The sequence below is a fragment of the Engraulis encrasicolus genome, chromosome 19 (genome assembly GCF_034702125.1).
Source record: "Engraulis encrasicolus isolate BLACKSEA-1 chromosome 19, IST_EnEncr_1.0, whole genome shotgun sequence".
Lineage (NCBI taxonomy): Eukaryota > Metazoa > Chordata > Actinopteri > Clupeiformes > Engraulidae > Engraulis > Engraulis encrasicolus.
Window position 1 is genome coordinate 34,898,250 of NC_085875.1, and position 22,391 is coordinate 34,920,640.

Sequence of the window (22,391 nt, forward strand, 5' to 3'; positions counted from 1 at the left end):
ACATTGCTTAATAATGACCGCAGTGCTTACAATGCAGGGAAAGTAATCGCGCAATTTCAAATGTGGCTGGCAACGAGACCTCGGACCTCGCAGAGCTCGCAGATGCATGAATACAAAATTGGTTCGTGGCCACTCCCACGCGACTTTTCACGCTCGCAGTTGCTGAAGTCTAATCTGACCTTTAGTAGCCACATTGTAGGCCTATACCTCCAGGCCTAATTTTCATATGGGTTTTCCTACAACTAAATGACTGTGACATCCACGCATTAATCAATAATTACTTCTAGCAGTTAATTAAATTAAACTAAATAGACCTACTAGTACTGCTACTGCACAGGTGTACGTGTGTTGAACATAGGTTCACCTAAATGAAAAAAGGTTGAAATGGACATCCGGGGCCTGAGCGCAGGTCGTTGAAGATCTGCATGCGCTCCACACCGAAAAACAATGGCTAGACACGTTTGCATCCGTCACAGCCACGGCGCTGTTCGTTCATGTTCTGACCTAACTCAAAATGGAAGTTAATACGAATACCTCGTAGTGGTCAGAAGATTGGACCAAGATGGAGATGGAGCTTCGTTTGCGTGCAGAATTCGTGAATGAAGGTAAAGCCAAACCAAACTTTAATTAGATGAAGGAATGCTGACATAGGCCCATTACACACGGTATTTTGACCAATTGGGATCATTTTAAATCTGAAAGGTGTGCCCGTCCTCAAACACATTGACATTTTGTAGTTAGTTAGACTGTAGCTTATGAGGAATTATTTAGAAAACACGTTGGTTACGCGTTTGTACGGCAAATGTTACATTTAGGATTTCCAGACATGGTGTAGGCCCACCTATCTGTGTCAACCTGCACAAGGCCTAGAGCTACTCTACCAAGTGGATGACCACCACCGTTTAGGTCTACTAAAAGCCTGTTTCCAGTCATCACTTCAAATGTTCTGGCTGCTGTGTGCAAACTGAGAAACAAGCGCCATCCTAGGCTGTGGCAACCTGGCCGACGCTGTAAGTGTAGCCTTTACGAGACGGCTTGAAGTAGGTTACGACATCAGCAGCAGGTGAAGTATTTTTTCCACGCCGTTTAAGTATCTGGTCAAATTAATTTAGACACAAACCTGGCCTGAAATGTGGCAGGCGGAACGATTCCAAGGACTGTGAACCTCTGGCAATAATAGCCTACAGGGCTCACACCTCCCTTTGGTAATTCACCTGTTTTAGTTTAGTTCAACTCCTGGGGAGTCCTGGATGCATTTGATATGCTTTTCTTGGCGCATCAAGTTGCCCTCTAGAACTAGACGTTGCGTGTCAAAGGCACGTACACCCATGGATGGAGTCATTCCCCTCTTCCCCCTGGAGGGAAGGGAACAGCCCCAGCCCCTTCAAAAGCCGGATTGTGACCGCTTGTGTCCTCTTGTCCTGCGCCTGCAGTGGAGAGCCAGGCAGCTCAGCTTTTGTAATGTGCTTGTCCACATGTGCAGTGGGGAGGGAGCCCCTTGATTTGAAACCGCTGAGCTCTGGCTTGGTTCAGCTGTGCCACGTCAGCTGCCTGCCTGTGTCCCATTCAAAAATGCATGCAGGCAGGCGGGACAGTAACACTGCATGGATGGAGCGGGTGGGCCTCTGGGGTGCATGGCAGGGCCAACCTCCAATCACATATCAAGCCTGATGGTGATGTTTGGCAAAATGTTTGGCATGTTATTTGCATCTGATCTTATTCACAGCTTTGTGATCTCTGCTGCTTTGGTACATCAGCCACAGTCCACTCCACGTGAAGGACAACAGGAGGAGCCACATCAGCCTGCTGGCAGCTCCGGACTAGGTCCTATCCTCAGCTACGCAGTCAAGTAAGCCAGAGAGCTGTAGCCTTTGCCGTCCTTAATGTCTTCTTGCATACTGTAGGTTTGCCCTGTGCTTTGTCAGGATGGAAGTGTGGTGCTGTTCACACTGGCCAATATCGACTGTCTGATAGACTGTCTGAATTTTACATTCATTTTAAAGTAGTTTATAAGTACATTTGATGATGTTCTGTTTGCTTCCATAGACTTGCATTGGTACACCTAGGCTATACTGAATACTTTAACTAGTCAATGCAAACAGATGGAGAAATGCATCCTATGCATTCTCATATTTTACTAGGGTTTAACCAAATGAGATATTTCTTGAAATGAGGAAGTAGACTGTTCCTTTAAATAGTTGTGCTTGAGTTGTATAGGTTTCACATTACAGGAAAGTTCACATTCGGAGGGGGGGTGTCAGCTGAAAGGGTTAACAGTCAGGATGGCCGAGCGGTCTAAGGCGCTGCGTTCAGGTCGCAGTCTCCCCTGGAGGCGTGGGTTCGAATCCCACTTCTGACAAAGACTTTTCACTTGAATGTTTGGCAGGTTTGCGCCACATTTCAACTCAAACTGGATAATATTGAAATTATGTCGGGGGCTGAATACGGTAGCCATAAATGGCCCTTGAGGCATAGGTTCCCCACTCCTGATATAACTGGAAAGAGTGACTAAGAGTACGTTCCAATATGCGACCTTGCTTCCTCCACTTGTGCTTGTGGCCTCGCCCCGCCTCCTGGCCCCTCCTCCGTGGAGAAAACAATTAAGTTTCCCAGCTGTCAGCCTAGCCACAACAACTTTTGGGGGACTGTTTTTCATTCACCATCTCAATTACAAATGAGAAAAAGACTTTACAATTGAGCTTTTGGAATATATTGAAATATAATGCTGTTGTCAGTGATGTCATCATGACATATTACTTCCTGGTACGAGGCCAAAAGCAAAAGTGGTGGAAGCAAAGTCGCATATTGGAACGCACACTAAGTGAAAAGCGACTAGACTTCTTGCAGCTCAATGACCTTTCACCCAGTGAATTCACGTGAAACCAGGGGGCGTGTCTTCTGAAAGGGTCAACAGTCAGGATGGCCGAGCGGTCTAAGGCGCTGCGTTCAGGTCGCAGTCTCCCCTGGAGGCGTGGGTTCGAATCCCACTTCTGACAAAGACTTTTTACTTGAATCCCTGGCAGGTTTGCTCCTACACTTACACTGTGTAATAGAGCAGGAGGTAAGCATGCCGAGCTTTCATGACTACATGCTCTGGTGAAGTTGTGTTGGAAACCCAGTGTTCAGTGGGGAGACTTAACAGCTTTGTATGCTTCTGGCCAAGGTTACTACGAATCAGATTCATTGGAATACATTTTAAAATAACTCAGGGGTGGGAAACGTTCTTCATTCAAAGGGCCACTTCAGATTTTATGATGTACTATGAACAGAGACCAGGATTTCCCCCTGCACTTTAGGCCTATTTTGAAGGCGACCACCTGTACAACAGACCCTACATTCACCAGGTCCCCTGAAAATGTGACATACTTGTATTGCAATGTAATTTCTAAAATTTCTTTACAAAACGTGTCAGATTTCATAACAAACTGGATAACATTGAAATTATGTTGAGGGCTGGATATGGCGGCCTTAAATGGCCCTTGAGGCATAGGTTCCCCACCCCTGATATAACTGGAAAGAGTGACTAAGTGAAAAGCGACTAGACTTCTTGCTGCTTAATGACCTTTGACCCAGTGAATTCACATGGATGCAGGGGGGCGTGTCAGCAGAAAGGGTTAACAGTCAGGATGGCCGAGCGGTCTAAGGCGCTGCGTTCAGGTCGCAGTCTCCCCTGGAGGCGTGGGTTCGAATCCCACTTCTGACAAAGACTTTTCACTTAAATGCTTGGCAGGTTTGCTCCTACACTTACACTGTGTAATAGAGCAGGAAGTAAGCATGCCGAGCTTTCATGACTACATGCTCTGGGAGCAGTCTGGTGAAGTTGTGTTGGAAACCAAGTTTTCAGCGGGGAGACTGAATGGCTTTGTATGCTTCTGCCTGAGGTTACTATGAATCAGATCCATGGAGGTATAGATTATAATATAACACAGGGGTGGGAAACCTTTTTCATTCAAGGGGCCACTTCAAAATGTATTAAGTCCTCCAAGGGCCGTACTATGAACAGAAACCAGGATTTCCCCTGCACTTTAGGACTATATTGAAGGCGACCACCTTTACAACAGACCCCACCTTCACAAATGTGACATACAACTAGACTTCTTGCAGCTCGATGACCTTTCACCTGGTGAATTCACATGCATGGAGGGGGGCGTGTCAGCTGAAGGGGTTAACAGTCAGGATGGCCGAGCGGTCTAAGGCGCTGCGTTCAGGTCGCAGTCTCCCCTGGAGGCGTGGGTTCGAATCCCACTTCTGACAAAGACTTTTCACTTGAATCCCTGGCAGGTTTGCTCCATACACTTACATCAAAGAAGGTGGATCTAACAAGAAGCGTCAATTTGCTTCTTTTCCGGTATCCACTTTATGTCGGGTGAACGCCCCTTTAGTAGACCCTCGGTTAGGAGACTTTTGGAGTCCTGAGGTCGAGAATCAAACCAAGTTTTCAGCGGTATGGGGAGACTGAACGGTTTTGTATGCTTCTGGCTGAGGTTACTATGAATCAGATCCATGGACGTATTATACAGTATGACTGGAAAGAGTGACTAAGTGACTATCTTACACTAATAGACGATTCTTTGACTAGACGCATCCACTAGGCAAAATAGTCTGTGCTGTTAGTTTGGTTTGTCTTAGTTTATTAGGCAGAACCATGTTGAGATGGGAAAATGAATACTTGGGAACACTGATGAATGAATGTATAATCGAACATAGGTGTTGCAAGAACACACTCTGTAGATCAAGCCAAGTTAATTCTCTCATTTCTTTACTTGTTGACAATACTTGACTTTTTAAAATGTAATATACAGGACAAGGTGATCGTGCTGTCAGTGTGGGTCCGGCTGCTAGCTCAGTCACCAATGCTGCATGTGTCTTTGGGTGTCTTTTGTCATGAACTCTGCTAGTTGGCATCTGTTACACTCACCCCCTAAAGCTCACTCCTCACGGCAAGAGTGTAACTAAGGTCTTCCTATGCAGTCTGCCACTCTGGGCTTAAACTCGCAACCTCTGGCCATGGGAGGCAGGTACATGCTCTAACTACGTAGAGCTAAACAGTCTGGCCGCTTTACAGTTGCCAGAACATCTTTGAGGCTATAGGAGGGAGGAAGGTTTACTAATGTGCTACCACCTAACTCTGATAGTTGGCATCCATTACATAGGCTACACATATTTTACACATCTTAGAATGTGCATATAGTACTTACATGAAAATGCCCATTGTTAGAAATATACGGTATGTTCAATGTACGTGTGTAGGGTATATACTGTATTCACATGGACACCGATATCTGTAAATAAATAAAGGAACTCTATATGCTATGTAACCTCAATTCACAAACTTAAAAGTGGGACAGGTTAGTTATTGTGGCCAATGATTAAAAAACAAAGGTGAAATTTTCAATCCTATGATGATTAATAATATTGTCTTCAACTCATCATTGACATAAGCTATATCACTTATCTACATTTAAAGTCATCTGTGTAGGCAGACTTAGTTAATGTACAATATAAAATGTCCAATCACTTAACCCAATGGAATGGAAGCATTTCCCAAGTTTGAAAATTCAAACAAAGTTCAATACCTTTGTAATCCCTGTTCGAAGAAAGCCTCTCTGTATGGAAACTATTAAGACAAGAACACAAAATGTTACATCTGGACCTGCAGATTCTAGCTATGTTTTATTATTATAGAGGCACATTAATATATATATTTTGTAATGGTCTGCTGCCTGCCATAGACCGCTGACATTGATGGATTGAAAGCTTTTTAGTGATTACAATGTAATTAAATTACTGCAACCCATACCATTTTGGACATCCGGTGCATATTCTCATAGAATCCAAGACTCTTGCCAGTGTAAAGATTGGTAAAGTAAATCTTTGTTGTAGACACCATCCTTGTTCAAAAAGGTGAACAGTGACCCCTGTAGTTGGTATTGGTATTTATTCCAGTCTAGAAAAGGTATTTCAAAACTTTCACTAGGGGGCGTACTACCACAGTTTGCAGCTGTCAGGATGGCCGAGCGGTCTAAGGCGCTGCGTTCAGGTCGCAGTCTCCCCTGGAGGCGTGGGTTCGAATCCCACTTCTGACAAAGACTTTTCATTTGTGAAGGAGGTCGGAACTAAGTGGGCAAAAAATGGTAATGAAACCATTTTCTCTACAAGCAACAGGGAAATCTGTCTGCACTGTTTGTGTGTGGTGTCTCTTATATGGGAAAGTAGATGCATCACTGATTCCTTTGGTGGAGCATCTGGGCAAACTCTGCAATGAGGAGAATAGGAGAATGTATTCTGTTATTGTTTATCATAATATGTTAACAACACTTGGTAAGAGATAGCTATGTGGAATATGGGCACAATTCGTGAACAGTATGAAACTAACACATGGATTAGATTAAATCTACCAGTTCTTTCTGTCTTTGTCCACACTTAAATGGTTTATTTTACATTACATTACATTTAGCAGATGCTTTTGACGAAAAGGGACTTACAAGGAAGACATTCAAGCAAGTAGGCTACAGAGTGTGGGGTCAGTGCAGAATACAGCAGTATCCGTATAGCACCAGTATCTAAGTACATTAGAAAAGACAGAGCAGAAAATACAAATAGTGGAGGACCTATTAAATGTTGTGTAGTTTAGTTGGCTACCCATGCTTAGAGATGAGTAGAGTTTTTTTATGGTATGCAGGGAACCTCTCTCGTAAGAGATGAGAGATTTCACCCTACCTACACATAATGTGGTAGAAGCACCAAGGTCAAATGTTTCCATTTTTCCTTTGCAGATTAAAAAAGAACAAACAAAAGAAAAACAAAGAAATGCAGTATACAGTACATCACAAGTTATTTATTTATTCATTAATTAACTGAAAATGATGCCGGCCACTGACTGTCATTTGATTTGCTGGTAGAACTGAACCACAGTTTTCTCTTGTTCACTAGTTTCTATGGATCCTCTCCGGATTTGGCGGATCAGGTTGACGGCCTCGACCCCACTGATCTTCTTGGTCTTCACCAGGTAGCAGGCTAGCATCGTGCCCGTCCTCCCATGCCCATGCATGCAGTGCACAGCAACACCCTGTGAGTAGAGTAGAGTAGTAGAGAAGGGTAACTTTATTGATCCCCAAGAGGAAATGGGGGTGTCAGTCAAGTAGCTTACATAAATACACACAATGCCCACATGGACATTTCAAGACACATACAGTGCCCTCCATAATTATTGGCACCCCTGGTTGAGATGTGTTTTTTAGCTTCCAATTATTTTATTTTTTTTCTAAATAATATGGGACCTTAATGGAAAAAAAGAGAAAAATCCAACCTTCAATATAAGTGCATTTATTCAGTGGGGAAAAAATCCCACATAAAGAAATAATTATTTGACATCAAATAATGTGTGTCACAATTATTAGCACCCCTGGTGTTAATATTTTGTACAACCCCCTTTTGCCAACAAAACAGCACCTAATCTTCTCCTATAATGTTTCACAAGATGGGAAAAGACAGAAAGAGGGATCTTCAGCCATTCCTCTTTGCAGAATCTCTCTGAATCATCCAGAGACCTGGGTCCTCTCCTCTGTACTCTCCTCTTCAGCTCACCCCACAGGTTCTCAATGGGGTTGAGGTCAGGGGACTGAGATGGCCATGGGAGGAGCTTGATTTTGTGTCTGGTGAACCATTTCTGTGTAGATTTGGCCATATGTTTAGGGTCATTGTCTTGCTGAAAGACCCAGTGACGACCCAGCTTCAGCTTTCGGGCAGAGGGCAACAGATTTTGATTTAAAATGTCCTGGTATTTCAAAGCATTCATGATGCCATGCACCCTAACAAGGTTCCCAGGGCCTTTGGAAGCGAAACAGCCCCACAGCATCACTGACCCACCCCCATACTTCACAGTGGGTATGAGGTGCTTTTCAGCATGCGCATCTTTCGTGGTACGCCAGACCCACTTAGAGTGTTTGTTGCCAAAAAGCTCAGTCTTGGTCTCATCTGACCAAAGCACACGGTCCCAGTTGAAGGCCCCAATACCGCTTGGCGAACTCCAGACGCTTGCGTTTATGATTGTGAGTGAGGAAAGGTTTTCTCCGTGCATGCCTCCCAAACAGCTTGTTGGCGTGTAGACAGCGCCTGATGGTTGATTTGGAGACTTTGTGACCCCAGGATGCTACCATTTGTTGTAATTCTGTAACAGTGAGCTTTGGAGATCTTTTGATTTCTCTTACCATCCTCCTCACTGTGCGTGGTGGCAAAATAAACTTGGGTCCTCGTCCAGGCTTGTTTACCACTGTTCCAGTTGTTTTGAACTTCTTAATTATTCCTCTCACAGTGGATATGGGCAGCTGCAGTTGAGTGGCAATCTTCTTGTAGCCTCTGCCTGACCTGTGAAGGTCGACGCACATCTGCCTCACTTGTATGCTGTGTTCCTTTGTCTTTCCCATGTTTAAGAGTGGATAAGAGAAATGGCCTCGGTGTCACGTCATATTTATACCCCAGGGAAACAGGAAGTGATGAATTACTAATTAAATGTTCCTACATACTCTGGTAAACTTTGTAAACTACTGTAGAAATGACAGAAATGCTTCAATTATATTTATTTCCTGGGAATTGTTAAGGGTGCCAATAATTGTGGAACAGGTGATTTAATGAAAAATAATTATTTTTTAGTCAGGGATTTTTTTATTTTCTTACAATTCATTTGAGTTGAAGGCTACATTTTCCTACAATTTTCAGTGTGACAGTATTCTTCTGCAATAAACACTGAATATATTTTAAGGCTTTTAACACATCTCAACCAGGGGTGCCAATAATCATGGAGGGCACTGTATAACACAGGTAATTAGTCAAGGAGGGGGGGGAAATAAAAAACTAAGGAAGAAAGTAAAAAGGCCATTGTGCAAAAACATATTCTGTGAGTTGGTGTAGACAAATGTACAAAAAACACACTATGTGAGTTGAGGTAGACAAGATTAACTTGACCAGAAGTAAGTGTTGACAGATATATCTATGATCTAGTACTGTGTGTAGAGATAGGAGAAGAGAAATGAGCTGAGAGATGTGAGGGTTTTGTACTATAACACAATCAACCCAAGTGCTGCAAGTGCTGTTCTTAGGTTAACAAAACATTTCAACGCATTTAACAATAGTCGTAGCCTACCTCCCCTTTTGTATTTGCCTCTTCAACAATGGTCAAGAAGCGGTGTATTTGATCAAAGGTCGGGGCACAAAAGTCGTGGATTTTGATATGATGAAGTGTCAGCGCTGGACAGGTGTCATGATATGGGGGTTTCCTCTCGGTCAGAGACACTAGGTGCTTTATGCCGTTCTCTACAAGATATTGGTAGTGAGCAGTCATCCTGGGCATCGCCAAACCAGCCAACTTGTCTGGCTCAACCCAGGAGAAATTCGGAGGAGGGGAGTATGGCATCCTTGACCTGAAACAAGGGGGAAAGATTTCCTTAGAAAGGTGTATTAATGGTGCTCACAACAACATTTAAGACATTGCCAACAGTAGGCCTAGGTAATGTCCTAAGTGTGTCATGTCAAGTCTGCATATTAGCCTGTACTGTAGGCCTATTGAGTCAGCACAGACAGTCTACATGCAGCTACTGCTTGTCATTATGTACACACTAAAATATTATTTTATTTTTTTTAAACAAATAATCAGATGTATTTCTGGGATAAAATATCTTTACAGGGCTTCCCATGGACAAAAATAGTTAAAAGGGGAATATGTTTGGCTTTTTTGAGACAGGCTATGCTTCCTTCAAGATTCAACACAACTTTAGGTCTATTTCTGTCTTGTGATATTGCGTCACCTATCATGATGACTGCGAGCGCACGAAAGTCGTTCCGTGTCACCCAAGCCCCTGTCTATTGCTAAACACAACGAAATACCCTATGTAGGTCTACTGTCTGCCTTTTTGACAATATAACATTACGGCATGCGGCAAGAGGATTGGGTCCGTCTGTCACATTACTCACCAGCAGTCGGTGAAACGTTTACTAGCCTACTAGTAGGGCCTACTGTCAATGTCCACATTGGGTTGTGCAGACGGCCGTGCCTATCTGACTAAGTAAGAAATGGTTGGTTAGCTTGGTTAGCTTTTGCTCATAGTCAAGAGTATGTTCACGCCAAGTTATGGATCTCGGTTGGTTCAGAATCGAATACAATTTTCACCAACCTCGGACATAAGTGTTTTACCGCTATATGACGGAGCGTGGAGCACCACACAGACCTAGAAAAAAATAGACTGGAAATGGGCGTTTCTAAGCAGTAGCAGGAAATCGGACTCAGTGGCGCCATCCTACCACAGACTGTCAGTGGGCCATAGAGTTGCATACGATTTCAAAACATTTAGTTATTAACGGGGATTTCGGTAATAGTTTCACCAGTCATTACAACTACATTTTCATCCAAGGGAAAAAAAACATTCTAGGTCTATGGTGGAGCCACTCATGTCGGCTGAGCGCGTCGCTTGCCACCGGTCCACTTTTCGGATGCAATGAATGGGTCTGGAGAGTAGTAGCAGAGATATTCTCTCTACTCTCTCTGGTAGTAGAGCTAACATTATTGGCTAATCAAATCTAAGACCTATGTATGTGCATTTTATTGTGAGCACAGAGGCATATATGATGTGTGTATTCAACAGGAACACAGTTGCTTACAGACGGCAAATAGTCGAAATATAAATGTCGTTCTAATGCTACCATCTGGCATCTCAATGTGCACATGTCATTTCCGGTTTTTGCACCTCGCGCTTCCATGTCAGGATGGCCGAGCGGTCTAAGGCGCTGCGTTCAGGTCGCAGTCTCCCCTGGAGGCGTGGGTTCGAATCCCACTTCTGACAATACCTTTTTTTTTTTTTTTTTAGCACCACGAAGCATGACACACACAACGGTGAAGTGGTATTTTGGCATTATGCTGCAAAATGCTAGAACAGCTTTATTGTCATCTGCCTTACTATCTATAACAAACCATTTTTTCCTTCTCCCTGTTATTTTCTCTATTCTGCACAGTGAATGACAATTATGTATGATAATGTGCTATGTAAGTAATTTTGATTGATTTCATAATTTGACATATTGTTGTAGAGGGCTATCCGCTGAATTACTGCTGTTTTGCTTAGCGTTACGTTTCAGTGACTTTCATCTTGCATCTTTCTGGTGTGTAAAGTATGCCTTTTTATTGTATAAATTGTCAGCAGTAGAGAACTTGATTACAGTACCTTGTAACCATACTTTTGGTTGATTTGTGTGAATAAAAATATTTGAACTTCAATGTGATTATAAATAATTCAACATCATGACTGTTAGGGATATTCAAAAGAGGGTTTGACTTGTCCATGATGATACACATATGTTATTTGTTAGGAATAGGATGGATTAAAAAGATAAGAAAAAGATCAATTTAAGCAGCCAGTTGTCTTTCATTGATCTCCTTAACTTGCATTACATCACATTACTTAGCAGACATTTTACCCATGGTGTTTGTTATTCACTTGCATTGTGTGATAGTACTCAGCCACCCTATGTCACTCAGGGCTTGAATCCACAACTATCCAATAACAGCAATTGGCGTGGACACACATGTATGAAACCACTGAGCTAAAGGGCTAATCCAATAGCTCTGTGCTACTGCACCTATATTATTATTTTTAGGTTAAGGGGGGGAGATTTACCGACAATTTACCGTTAAACTGCTAGTTGGCATCCATTACAATTGCAAGTTTTAGAAAACTATTTAAAATAAATAAAATAAAACCACTTTGAACATGTTAGTGCAGTCCATTGCATCATCCCTCATTTCAAGTTGTATGCATCATTGTTTACAGTATACAATTAGCCAAGGTGACAATTATTTTGACAAAGGGCCACATTAGGTATTGATTGACCAAAGGGACAGATGTGGCTGGCAGCTTTATTATGTCTGTGACAACTTTTTTTAATAATGTATTCCTGCACATTGTAATGAAATGTATTGAGATTAGTATAGTGCCCTATAGCCTATAGTCTAGTTGATGAATCTCAAGCCTGCAAGATCCCCACTTTAGGTAGCCAATTTAAGAATGTTGGGTAGCCAATTTAAGAATTATGGAGGATCAGTTTGTATTGAGAAATGGTTTTTATTGTAAAGGCTCTGCAGGCCAGATGAAATGGGGTTGCCCACCTCAGGTTGCCCACCTCTGTAGTAAGCTATTAGTTGCAGAGGGTTACAAACATTTGACCGAAAACTGACCATAGAAGAGACAGAAATGTTGTTTGTAACCCTTCTTCAAGCCCATTTTAAGTAAATAAAAGACATTCATCTAAACATACAGTATATAATAACAGACATGTGCACATACTACAGTACATTATGAAGTATTGTGCATCATCAGACAAACATGGAACCTAAGGCCACAATATCAATGTTAGGCATTATAGAGGACAGAAACATGCATACAGTACTGTACTTACAGTACATACAGGATACATATTGTAACTTGGAGACCTTATCCCCATGAAACATTTTCATTATATGGTAATATAATCGCTAGGGCTGTAATGATACAGTCAACTCACGATTCGGTTCGTATCACAATTTTTGACCCACAGTTCGATACACCCAACGTTTTTTAAAATGCATCTTTTTGATTGTTTATAGGTAGAATAGGTTACAAGAGGTTACTAATAATGTAAAACAAGTTTACAAATAATAAGGATGTTGATTAGAAGCTTGAAAGCACATCACATCATGTCGTGTGATTGTTTTCTGAATTGAAGGGTAACTGAACTTTTAAAGGGTGTGTTACGATACTGCCTTCTGCATCACGATACAGTATCGTGGCTGTGTATCACTATTTCTCGATTCGATACAATATTGTTACAGCCCTAATAATTACATAATATTAAAACATTATATTAAAACTGTTGGTTTAACAGAAGATTCATGTATGAAGGAGTGTTGAAGTCTGCAGGGGTTGCTGGGGTTGTTGTTGTTGATGTTGATGGAGGGAACGCTGAAGTGTCTACTTGGAGGCAATCTCCTTTCATGACCTCGATGACTATCTTGCCCATGTTCTTGTTGTCCTCCATGTGCCGGTGTGCTTCAGCAATGTTCTGCAAGCTGAAGACACAATCGATGACTGGCCTGAGTGTCATCGACGCCTCAAAATGAGGAAGGGCTTTCTCGGAAAAGGCCCTCACCAGCTCAGCTTTATACTGGAATAAACAAACACCGCAGGGGTTATCATTCATTGGAATTGAAATGATATATAACAAGACAGACAACATATGACTCGTTCTATACATTGAAAACTTAAGTCTTGCAAGGTGTATAATAATCTTCCAGAATAAATCCAAATTTGACATAATTATGTTTTTCCTTTCAGTGGCTGTCATGGTGTCATGGTCTCACCTGTAGAGTGCGTGAGCGAAGAAGGCTGCAGAGCAGTTGCCCACGCTTGGCCAGCAGTTTACCCAGGAGATCCCCCTCCACGCTCTTGCCCCCCATGGCACCATACAGCACCCACCGACCATCCATAGCCAGACACTGCACATTCTTCTGCCAGCAAGAACCACCAACGCAGTCCAGAATGACGTCGGCACCTCGACCTAGGGAGTAAAAAAAAAAAAGTTAAGGGTTCACCAAAACGATTTCCCCCATTCTCTTATTTGTGCATGTCAAGTTTTCTTCTTTGTTACCTCCGCCAAGGAGGTTGTTTTCAGTCGCTGTTTGTCTGTCTGTCAGCAGGATAAGGCCCGCGGTATGCTTGCTGCAGGATACGCGTGCGTGGGCACGATTCGTTCATGAACACGTTAACATGCATATTAAATGTCAATTTCGTGGCAACCAAACACGTGCGAAGTCGCTGGGGGGCGATCCTAAGAAAGACTGCACAGTTCCATGCAAGTGCTTCTGGTGAAAATGACGATGGCAGCAACTTTTAAGAGCGTCTCATGGAGCTTTTCCGAAATTACAAACACTTGCTATGATACTTCCCCATTGCAATTTGAAAAAGGAGCCTGCAGATATAGGCGCAGTAGCAGGAATCCTTTGGGGTTTTTTTGGTTTTCCTTGCCGTCTGTGTTCCCAATGTCCGCATCGCAATGCTGCGCGCTCTCTGCCCCCTGGATGTCACTGGCAGTATTTTGCGTTGCGCACGCGGTGGCGCACGTAATTTACAGCACGTAGCAAGCGTGCCAAGGGCTTAACTCAAAAAGTCATGAACGGATTTGGATGAAATTGTGTGGAGTTTTTGGAAAAGGAAGAAGTGATGACATTTTGGTGGTGATCCAGATCACGGTGCGGATCCAGGAATTTTCTGAAGATTTTTCACCCTTGCGGGATACGGCGATTTTTGTCATTCCAGTTTGTAACTCCACAAAAAAACAAGGCACTATAGTCAACTGTTCTATCAAACAACTTCCTTGGCAGAGGTCTGCACTCTCTGAGTACATTTCTAGTTACTGATGTATTAAAGCTGCCATGGAAGAAGACTGCCAAAATGTGGCATCCTTGTTATGTGTCCCCTTTACAACAAATGGGTGCATGGGCCTGAATGTATGTAAGAGTGTGCTATATATTGTTAACATATGTGTAATGATGTGTGTAATGTCTTCTGTATTTATGAATGTATGTCTGCTACTTAATACCTTCATTTCCCCCTGGGATCAATACATGATACTCTACTCTGTACACATCAAAACCTGGTTATTCATCTGAAGAACAGTGCAAAAACGATGATGCACGCTCCCTAGCTACCAGATCAACACATCTGACTACTGCAATCTGCACGAGATTACCACTGGTGAAGTCGTTGACCCGCTCTGCGAAATTTTCGGTTTTGTAGTTATAAGCAGCGGCCGCCCCGATGCTTTTGGTCATCTCGAGCTTCTCGGCGGTGCCCGCGGTGGCCAGTGGGATGGCCTGGGTCAGGCGCAGCAGCTGGATGGCAGCGGTGCCAACACCACTGGCACCAGCATGCACCAGGACCATCTCTCCAGGCTGCACTTTGGCTGGACACAGACATCAAAATATTATTAAATATTATACTAATATTATTATATTATAATATTCAATATATCAATCATTATACAGTATGTATGTATAGGGCTCTAAATTAACACCCGCAAACTGTCAAACAATTCAGTTTGGCTGGTAGAAAAGGAAGCTCACTAGTCACTTTGACTAAAAGTGAGTGTATGTTTGCCTAGTAGTGATTAAAAAAAGTTAATTTATAGCCCTGAGTATGTATAATAATATTCATGATCTATCCATCTGTATGCTTTCATAAATAAAAGAAAAAAACATTTTGCAATTGTAAGCATTCATACACTACTATATGTTTTGGCACCATTGGCTTGCTATACATTTCATGTGTTTGTGTAGGCTGCAGTACCTACCAACGAGATGAATTAGCTGGAAGGCGGTGAGCCAGGCTTCAGGAATAGCAGCAGATTGGATGATGGTCAGATGGGGAGGGATGGGCATAACCAGCTCCTCAGGCACAGACACAAACTCTGCGTAGCCACCCCCGGAGAGCAAGGCCATGACCTGCTGGCCAAGGAACCACTGGCCCCGCACTCCCACACCGAGGGCAGCAATAATCCCTGCTGCCTCCAGCCCTAGGGTCTGACTCTCTCCCGGCGGAGCAGGATAAAGTCCTTTTCTCTGTAGAACAAGAGGGAGAATATTGAGTGTGTCTACCAGTCGTACCCAGGGGCGTAGCAGCTAATTGTGGTATAACAGTATATCAGATACTGTGTGGGCCCCCTACATGGGGCACTGGTAACTCAGTCACACTTTACCCCCCTGTACGACCAGAGGCGCATCTTGCCACCAGGCAAGGCAGGCAGCCGCTTCGGGCCCCCAAGCCCCTAGATAGTGAACAACCTAGTGATGATTTTGGTTCAAATGTTCATTGGGTCATTTCACGTGAAATCAGACACTTAGGGACCCGACCGACAGAGATTTCAATCATACTTGCTGTGCCTGTTTAGTAGCAAGGTAGCACCCCAGAACTGCATTTGTGTGAATCTGACATCAATATTAAGGGAGAAACGGACTAGAAAAGGTTTACATATGAGGGTAGGACACTATACTTTCAGCCTTGATTATATCAGTCAGTGTAAGTCACAACAAGATGTCTGAGGTGTTCTTTGAAAGCTCTTTTCTGGCTCTACAAATTACACACACAGCATGGAATACAACAATCTTCAAAATGTGAATTATGATACATTGAAAAATTAAAAAATGAATATCAATAAAACGTACATTTTAAAATGGCCGGTTTCTTGTCTAAACATAGCCTGTAGAGTAGTGTCAGGGACAGGACTGGACTGGCCATCTGGCATAACAGGCATTTTCCCTGCACTGCACCCTCGTCGGTCCCTTTTCCAGGTACTCAAAAACTACACAGCTTCTGCCCATTGTCAATGGACACAGTGGAAGCTAGACCATCTTCAGCATTCAGAGAAGGCAGGGTTGAAAGAATAAGCTCATTTTCAAATGTTCAAGCATCAAAGGGTATGTTGTAGCTGTATATGATGGCAACTAGTGGCTAGCATGTGTTGAGGAATGTATGCCAAGCACTGGAGAGTTGAAACTGAACTTCCTGCATCCTCATGGACCATCTCCATCCTTCACATATTTCGATAGACATGCTGTCAAGTGATATTACTATGGCATTACCATATTATTACTAGGTGATCTGTATGAAGCCATATTTTTGAGTCCCATTATCTCGGAAATGAATAAAGAACCAAGCACCAGCATTTCAGGCGGTGTTCATGACATTGCAGGCTATGTTTAGACTAGGAACTGGCCATTTTAAAATATACGTTTTTATATTCAATTTTTAATTTTTCAATTCATGATAATTCATATTCTGAGGGTTGTTGTATTCCATGCTGTTTGTGTAATTTGTAGAGCCACAAAGGGGTTTCAAATAACACCACAGACATCTTTTTGTGACTTACACTGACTGATATAATCAAGGCTGAATGCATGGTGTCCTACCCTCATATGTAAACCTTTGCTAGTCTGTTTCTCCCTTAATATTGGTGTCAGATTCATACAAATACAGTTCTGGGGTGCTACCTTGCTACTAAACAGGCACAGCAAGTATGATTGAAATCTCTGTCGGTCGGGTCCCAAAGTGTCTGATTTCACATGAAATGACCCTATTATTTAGCATTTTCGCTTGGGGCCCCACCAGACCCTAGAATCGCCTCTGTGTACGACACCCTTGGTCATACCACTTCAACACACACACAGCATGGTAAAGTCCTCTTCTCTGTACAAGAGGGAGAATATTGAGTGTGTCCACCTGTCGTACCACGTCAACACACAGCATGGTTGCCTGCTCACACTCGGCCATCAAGTTATGGAGAATGCATTCAGACTATTGAGATTTGAGGGTTTTGTATTAAAATATAAAGTAGTAGGAAATGGATCACACTCAGTTTCAGCCGAAACGTCTGTCATGTCAGTCCCTGCAATGTTAAAATAAAAAGAAAACAACAAGAAAGAAGAAAAATTGAGTGCGATCCATTTCCTACTACTAGATTACTTCAGAGACGCACCAACAAGACGGAAGAGCGCGGTGTGTGGAAGATAACCTTATTAAAATATAAAGAAATTAAATGGACTAATGCCCCTCAATGGCAACTAAGCACTGCCCCCTCTCAGCTGTACCCTTCTCAACGCCCCCCTAGAGCTCTCCAATGCCCCTGTACTGCCCCCTTAAGAAACACTAGTTTAAAAGAAGATTGGTAAATACTACCTGCAGTAGGTCAGCCCTGTTCAGAGCGGTGGCGTGGACCTTGATGAAGATCTCTCTTGCTTTGGGCTGAGGCCTGGGAACTTTGCCCACGTACAACTTCTCGGGACCGCCAGGATAATCGTAACATACTGCCACCATGGTCTGAAGAGCAAATAGAAATCCAGGTTAACTATTAGCTTAGCAATTCTGGGACGCAATGTTGCATACAATAGATGAGATGAGAAGCACACATTTTCTTCAATTGCAGCTCCTAACTGCTCAGACATGTTCGGAGATTACTGAGTACGCAGGTCTGTGATTCTGTCAGAACACTGAGGACTAATACAAACCGCTGCAAAACGCGAGTACCCTGTCTAATGTCTAATACCTTTATCTAAATAACTGTGAAATTGCTTTGCTTAGTTTAGAAGCTTCAGCTAAGTGTAATGTAATGTCTGCACATTTTAGCAAGGCAGCTGACGCTCTTAAAGTTCGTGTACATGTCCATGCCGAAGTTCAACATGTAACTTAAATATTACCAATTCTGTCTGTGCCAATCATTCAAACATTAACTTTGCAATACTTACCTCAGTGACCTTCTTTCTTCGAGTCACCTACCAGAGGAGTGAAACAACACATTTATATCATCAAATATGCCACATAAATACAGGTCATTTGAGTTCAGTGGTTTGTTTTGGAATATGTTGCAGAGTACACAGTCCACACTTGTTCAGTCGAAATGGGCTCTTCTGTCAAAATGAGCTTCCAGCAGCCTAAATTGAAACTGGCTTTTACCGATTCATGCATGGGATATAAATGCAACAAAACGTCTAACCTTACTCATGTTACCACATGTCTCTATAATACTTAATAAACTTTATATAATATGTTTCTTCTTTCCTCTCTTTCTTTCCTTTCAAGTACAGTACATTGAATGACACTTATGTATGATAATGTGCCAAACAAATCGTATTGGTGTAGCTATATTGCTATTGCAATTTGATACAGCAGGTTCTATGCCATTTACTCACGGTGATCATACTTCATACAATTCCTTAGTTTTGTCTAATTTCAACTCATTTACATGAATATGCGCATGTGTTCTAGTTCAGGTGGTTCATTTCATTTAGTCATTTCATACCAATTTTTGTAAGGCCAATTTAAACACCACACGACCTACCCACAGTATAACAGCATTGTTAACATCATTGTAGGTATGTGTTTACAGTGCGTGCACCATGTTCTTCACAAGTACGTCAATTTTCAACTTCCAACATGAAAAGCACGTTCGGCAGATCTGAAATCTTTACTTCTGCGCAGCTTGTTGCAAATGTGACCCTGCTTCATGCAACTCAGTTGCAGTTACCTTTTTTGCATAGAACTTTTGTGAATGAGGCGTCTGGTCTCATTGAACATCTTGTTAAATGGATTTAATGAAGAGGCTTACTTTAAATCACCAAGGCAAAGAATGAGATGTAATACTGCATCTCGTAACTTTAAATCACCGAGGCAAAGAATGAGATGTAATGCTGCATCTCGTAAACAAGATTTAAATCACTTTTCTTTCTTGCACTACAATAGCACATTATGTATCACCATTTACCTTTTTGGCTTTCAGTGGCTGGCCACCAGCTGCTGCTGCTGCTGTGGCTGCTGCAGAGGATGAAGTTCTTCCCTGGCAACCATCACATTCCGCAACCTTAAACAAAATAAAGGTAAATCATGATATAGAGGTCTTGAACTACCCATGTCTGTGACATAACAACTACCAAAACAAATAAATCACATCAAATACATACCCATTTGTCAATATCCACTGACATGCCAACCCAATAAAATCTGGAGCATAACGCTTTTCTTGTTTTAACCATCCCCGTGTGTCCCCTGTACGGAGATGCGTGGTATTCGATGAACAGTGATCTGGCTTCATCCTTTGATCGGACCACTTTCCTATCTCCATAGAGGAGCTGTCCATCTGCAGTGAACAATCACAGAGTGACGACCAACATCTTCTCAGATACGGATATTTTTGAGCACACCTTTGACTAATTGGGGGCTGCCCCCTTGTGAGGCATAAAATGCAATTTCGTTGTGTGCAGTACGAAGTGAAGGAAGTGTGCTGTGTAGTGCTGTGTCACAATGACAATGGGAGTTGGAGTTTCCCAGGTGGGCTTTCTTACCTTTTAGTGTGAACTTCTGACAGTATCTCTTTAGGGTCAACTTCTGAGTTCTGTTATACCCCTCTGGGTATTTCCCATCAGTCAGGTAATCAGAAACCTCTTTAATCCTCTCCAGAGCCATGTTCATCAATGAAGAAATAACCCTGTAAAACAAAATCAAACTTTTTTGTAGTACCCATTTAGACAGTACATTTACTCAGTAATAACAAGACTATACACTATGAATTTTATCAGTAGGTATTTATCCAAGCTTCTATCAGACAGTCAGATACAGTAACAACAAGCATGTCCCGAGTCACACATTGTTTAATTGGTGACTTTATCTAAGGTTAAACAGGTCAGGATGTTCTTAATTGCCAACCTACACCTATGAAATATAGGCTACTAAGTTGAAAATTGGCAGCCATCATTTATTATCCTATGGATTGCAGCCTTTTGTTCAAGTGGAGAGGGTGGCCATATTGAAAAAATGGTGGCCATCTTGGATTTTTGCATGGTCAACACCCTTGCTGAAAGAATGAATTCTAATGAACACTTGTGCCAAATTGTGTGCTTGCATACCAAAGTGAACTTTTCCACCCTTATCTGTTTTGCTGGTGTAGGTAGGTCCTAATGGTAGCATCCAACTCAGGCAGACGTGCTTGCTTCAAGCTCTGAGCTGCATTGGGGAGGTCCGCACTCTACGAGTGCTTCATTTTAAACAGCACCTTCCTAAACAACGTTCTGCCCAGATTAAAACAAAATATCAAAATACATCACGACGATACAATCCCAAATTAACAGTGTCCTGTCGATATAGCCTACCCATCGATATGGCCTACTGGTAGCCCATTTCGACACATCATATTGTAATTTAATGTAGCCGTTTTGTCTTAAATCGAACATACACATATCATTATTTACAAGCGAAACTGGTCAAAGGTTTAACCAAAACACTTTACAAATATTACTTACTTGCGTTTTCACTGTTGAAAACTGGAGTGTGTCATATCGACGGCCATTTGTAACAACGCAGGACTCGATAGGTCACATCGTTTGCGTTTGCTCTTCTCAGCTCCAGCAGCCCATATCGTTAAAACAGGGGTAACATTGTCACTTTACATCATTACATGTATCGAAATTAAAACGTCGAGTAGTTCAATTCGACGGGCATTTTAAAGCGCTTGGTGTGACTCAAATCGACAGATAGGGCAATTCGACAAGCTACCCCTCAACCCTAGTCACAGTCACGTGTCCAATCACGTGCCAATTGTAGTTTTTAAAGGAACAGGGCAAAGAAATATATCAGATTTCACGCAAGATGCATTCTAATAAAGAGGCTTAAATATTATGGGCTAGGTTCTATAAAAAAAAACATTGGACGAAAAACTCAAACATTACTGTATTTTATCGATGACCACCTTATTGGCCAAAATTCTCATTGCACCCAATTCTGGTCAGTTATTGACATCTGCTGGTTATAGAGGGTATTACGGCAAAATGACCAGACAAATCAGGTGGAAATTGAAGTCAATCAAAATCACTGTAAACGTGCATTAATTTTACGCATGGGGTATTTTACGCATTAAGCATTACGCATGGGGTATTTTACGCAATTGGATCAGAGAGGGTAGAAGAAGGTTGGTGCAAAAATGCCCAGTACTGAAGTATTTTACTTTACACAGCTTACAGTACTGTATTCACACACAAACAGCATGACAGGCCTACGCAAGTCCAGAGCCGTATATGAAGATATATACACGGCTCTGCGCAAGTAAGTTAAAGGTGCACTGTATAAAATGGTGCCAGAGTAGGAATTGCAACTATGCTGCTCATTGAAACTGTGCTGTCTGTCTACAGCCAAATATTTTTTTTCATGAATATTTACTAAATAATGAACTAGTATTTGCTAGTATGACCAAAGTACAGTAAGTTTTGCAGCCAAAAATGTATATTTCTGGAAATCCAAAATGGCAGACAATGGAGAAGATCCCCCTTTTCATGTATGAAAAATGCATTTTTTCCCCAGTCCTAATGAATACGTAGAATTTGAAGGTGGTGGTAAATTATCTATCTAAAAAGGAAACATTTGTGAATGGGCAGCATGAATTCTGGAAATCAAGTGCTAAACATATTACACAGTGCACCTTTAAGTTTATTTATTTTGGACATCAGATGGAAATTAGCCTTTGGGCTACAATCCGGCATGTATGTATATATTCATTAATGTGCAATGTCCTGAAGAAATAAATAAAATTGAAATTGAATTATTTATATAGGCCATTTCATATGCAATAAGGGGACCAAATGTGCAATACAAATATTAAAGAAAATACTAATATGGTAATATTATTATTATTATTATTATCATCATCATGATAATAGTAATAGTGGAAAGCATCTGCAAAAAGTTTGGATTTTCAGTTTTTCTTGAAGGGGGGGTTGACCCCCCTCCCCAACATTTGGGCTTGCGTGCTCATGGGCACCCAGGATCGAGTAC

The 22,391-nt window shown here is 42.1% G+C and overlaps 2 protein-coding genes, 1 long non-coding RNA gene and 6 other non-coding genes across 10 annotated transcripts; 7 read left to right on the plus strand and 2 right to left on the minus strand.

Moving 5' to 3' along the window:
- The first annotated feature begins 469 nt into the window (after positions 1-469).
- On the plus strand, positions 470-13,450 carry LOC134435325 (uncharacterized). Its single transcript, XR_010031998.1, has 3 exons — positions 470-605; positions 1,727-1,849; positions 13,359-13,450. It is a non-coding gene; the product is annotated as an uncharacterized LOC134435325 (long non-coding RNA).
- trnal-cag (transfer RNA leucine (anticodon CAG)) lies at positions 2,277-2,359 on the plus strand. Its single transcript has one exon. It is a non-coding gene; the product is annotated as a tRNA-Leu (tRNA).
- Positions 2,914-2,996, plus strand: trnal-cag (transfer RNA leucine (anticodon CAG)). The gene has a single exon. It is a non-coding gene; the product is annotated as a tRNA-Leu (tRNA).
- trnal-cag (transfer RNA leucine (anticodon CAG)) lies at positions 3,621-3,703 on the plus strand. Its single transcript has one exon. It is a non-coding gene; the product is annotated as a tRNA-Leu (tRNA).
- Positions 4,172-4,254, plus strand: trnal-cag (transfer RNA leucine (anticodon CAG)). The gene has a single exon. It is a non-coding gene; the product is annotated as a tRNA-Leu (tRNA).
- On the plus strand, positions 6,004-6,086 carry trnal-cag (transfer RNA leucine (anticodon CAG)). The gene has a single exon. It is a non-coding gene; the product is annotated as a tRNA-Leu (tRNA).
- dusp23b (dual specificity phosphatase 23b) lies at positions 6,819-10,284 on the minus strand. The gene is made up of 3 exons (XM_063224168.1): positions 9,970-10,284; positions 9,143-9,419; positions 6,819-7,069 (listed from the first exon to the last, which is right to left on the minus strand). The coding sequence occupies exons 2-3, from the start codon at positions 9,410-9,412 to the stop codon at positions 6,884-6,886; spliced, it is 456 nt and encodes a 151-aa protein (XP_063080238.1). The 5' UTR covers positions 9,413-9,419; positions 9,970-10,284; the 3' UTR covers positions 6,819-6,883.
- Positions 10,753-10,835, plus strand: trnal-cag (transfer RNA leucine (anticodon CAG)). Its single transcript has one exon. It is a non-coding gene; the product is annotated as a tRNA-Leu (tRNA).
- Positions 10,876-21,159, minus strand: tp53i3 (tumor protein p53 inducible protein 3). Of its 2 annotated transcripts, XM_063184215.1 has the most exons (11): positions 20,867-21,159; positions 20,474-20,635; positions 19,913-20,055; positions 19,532-19,707; positions 19,336-19,431; positions 18,320-18,346; positions 17,754-17,894; positions 15,373-15,640; positions 14,773-14,985; positions 13,385-13,581; positions 10,876-13,188 (listed from the first exon to the last, which is right to left on the minus strand). In XM_063184215.1, exons 3-11 carry the CDS (start codon positions 20,037-20,039, stop codon positions 12,889-12,891), a joined length of 1,545 nt encoding a protein of 514 aa, XP_063040285.1. In that variant the 5' UTR covers positions 20,040-20,055; positions 20,474-20,635; positions 20,867-21,159; the 3' UTR covers positions 10,876-12,888. The 2 variants fall into 2 exon arrangements, with proteins under 2 accessions (XP_063040285.1, XP_063040284.1); XM_063184214.1 differs by lacking the exon at positions 20,474-20,635.
- Positions 21,160-22,391: the final 1,232 nt, after the last annotated feature.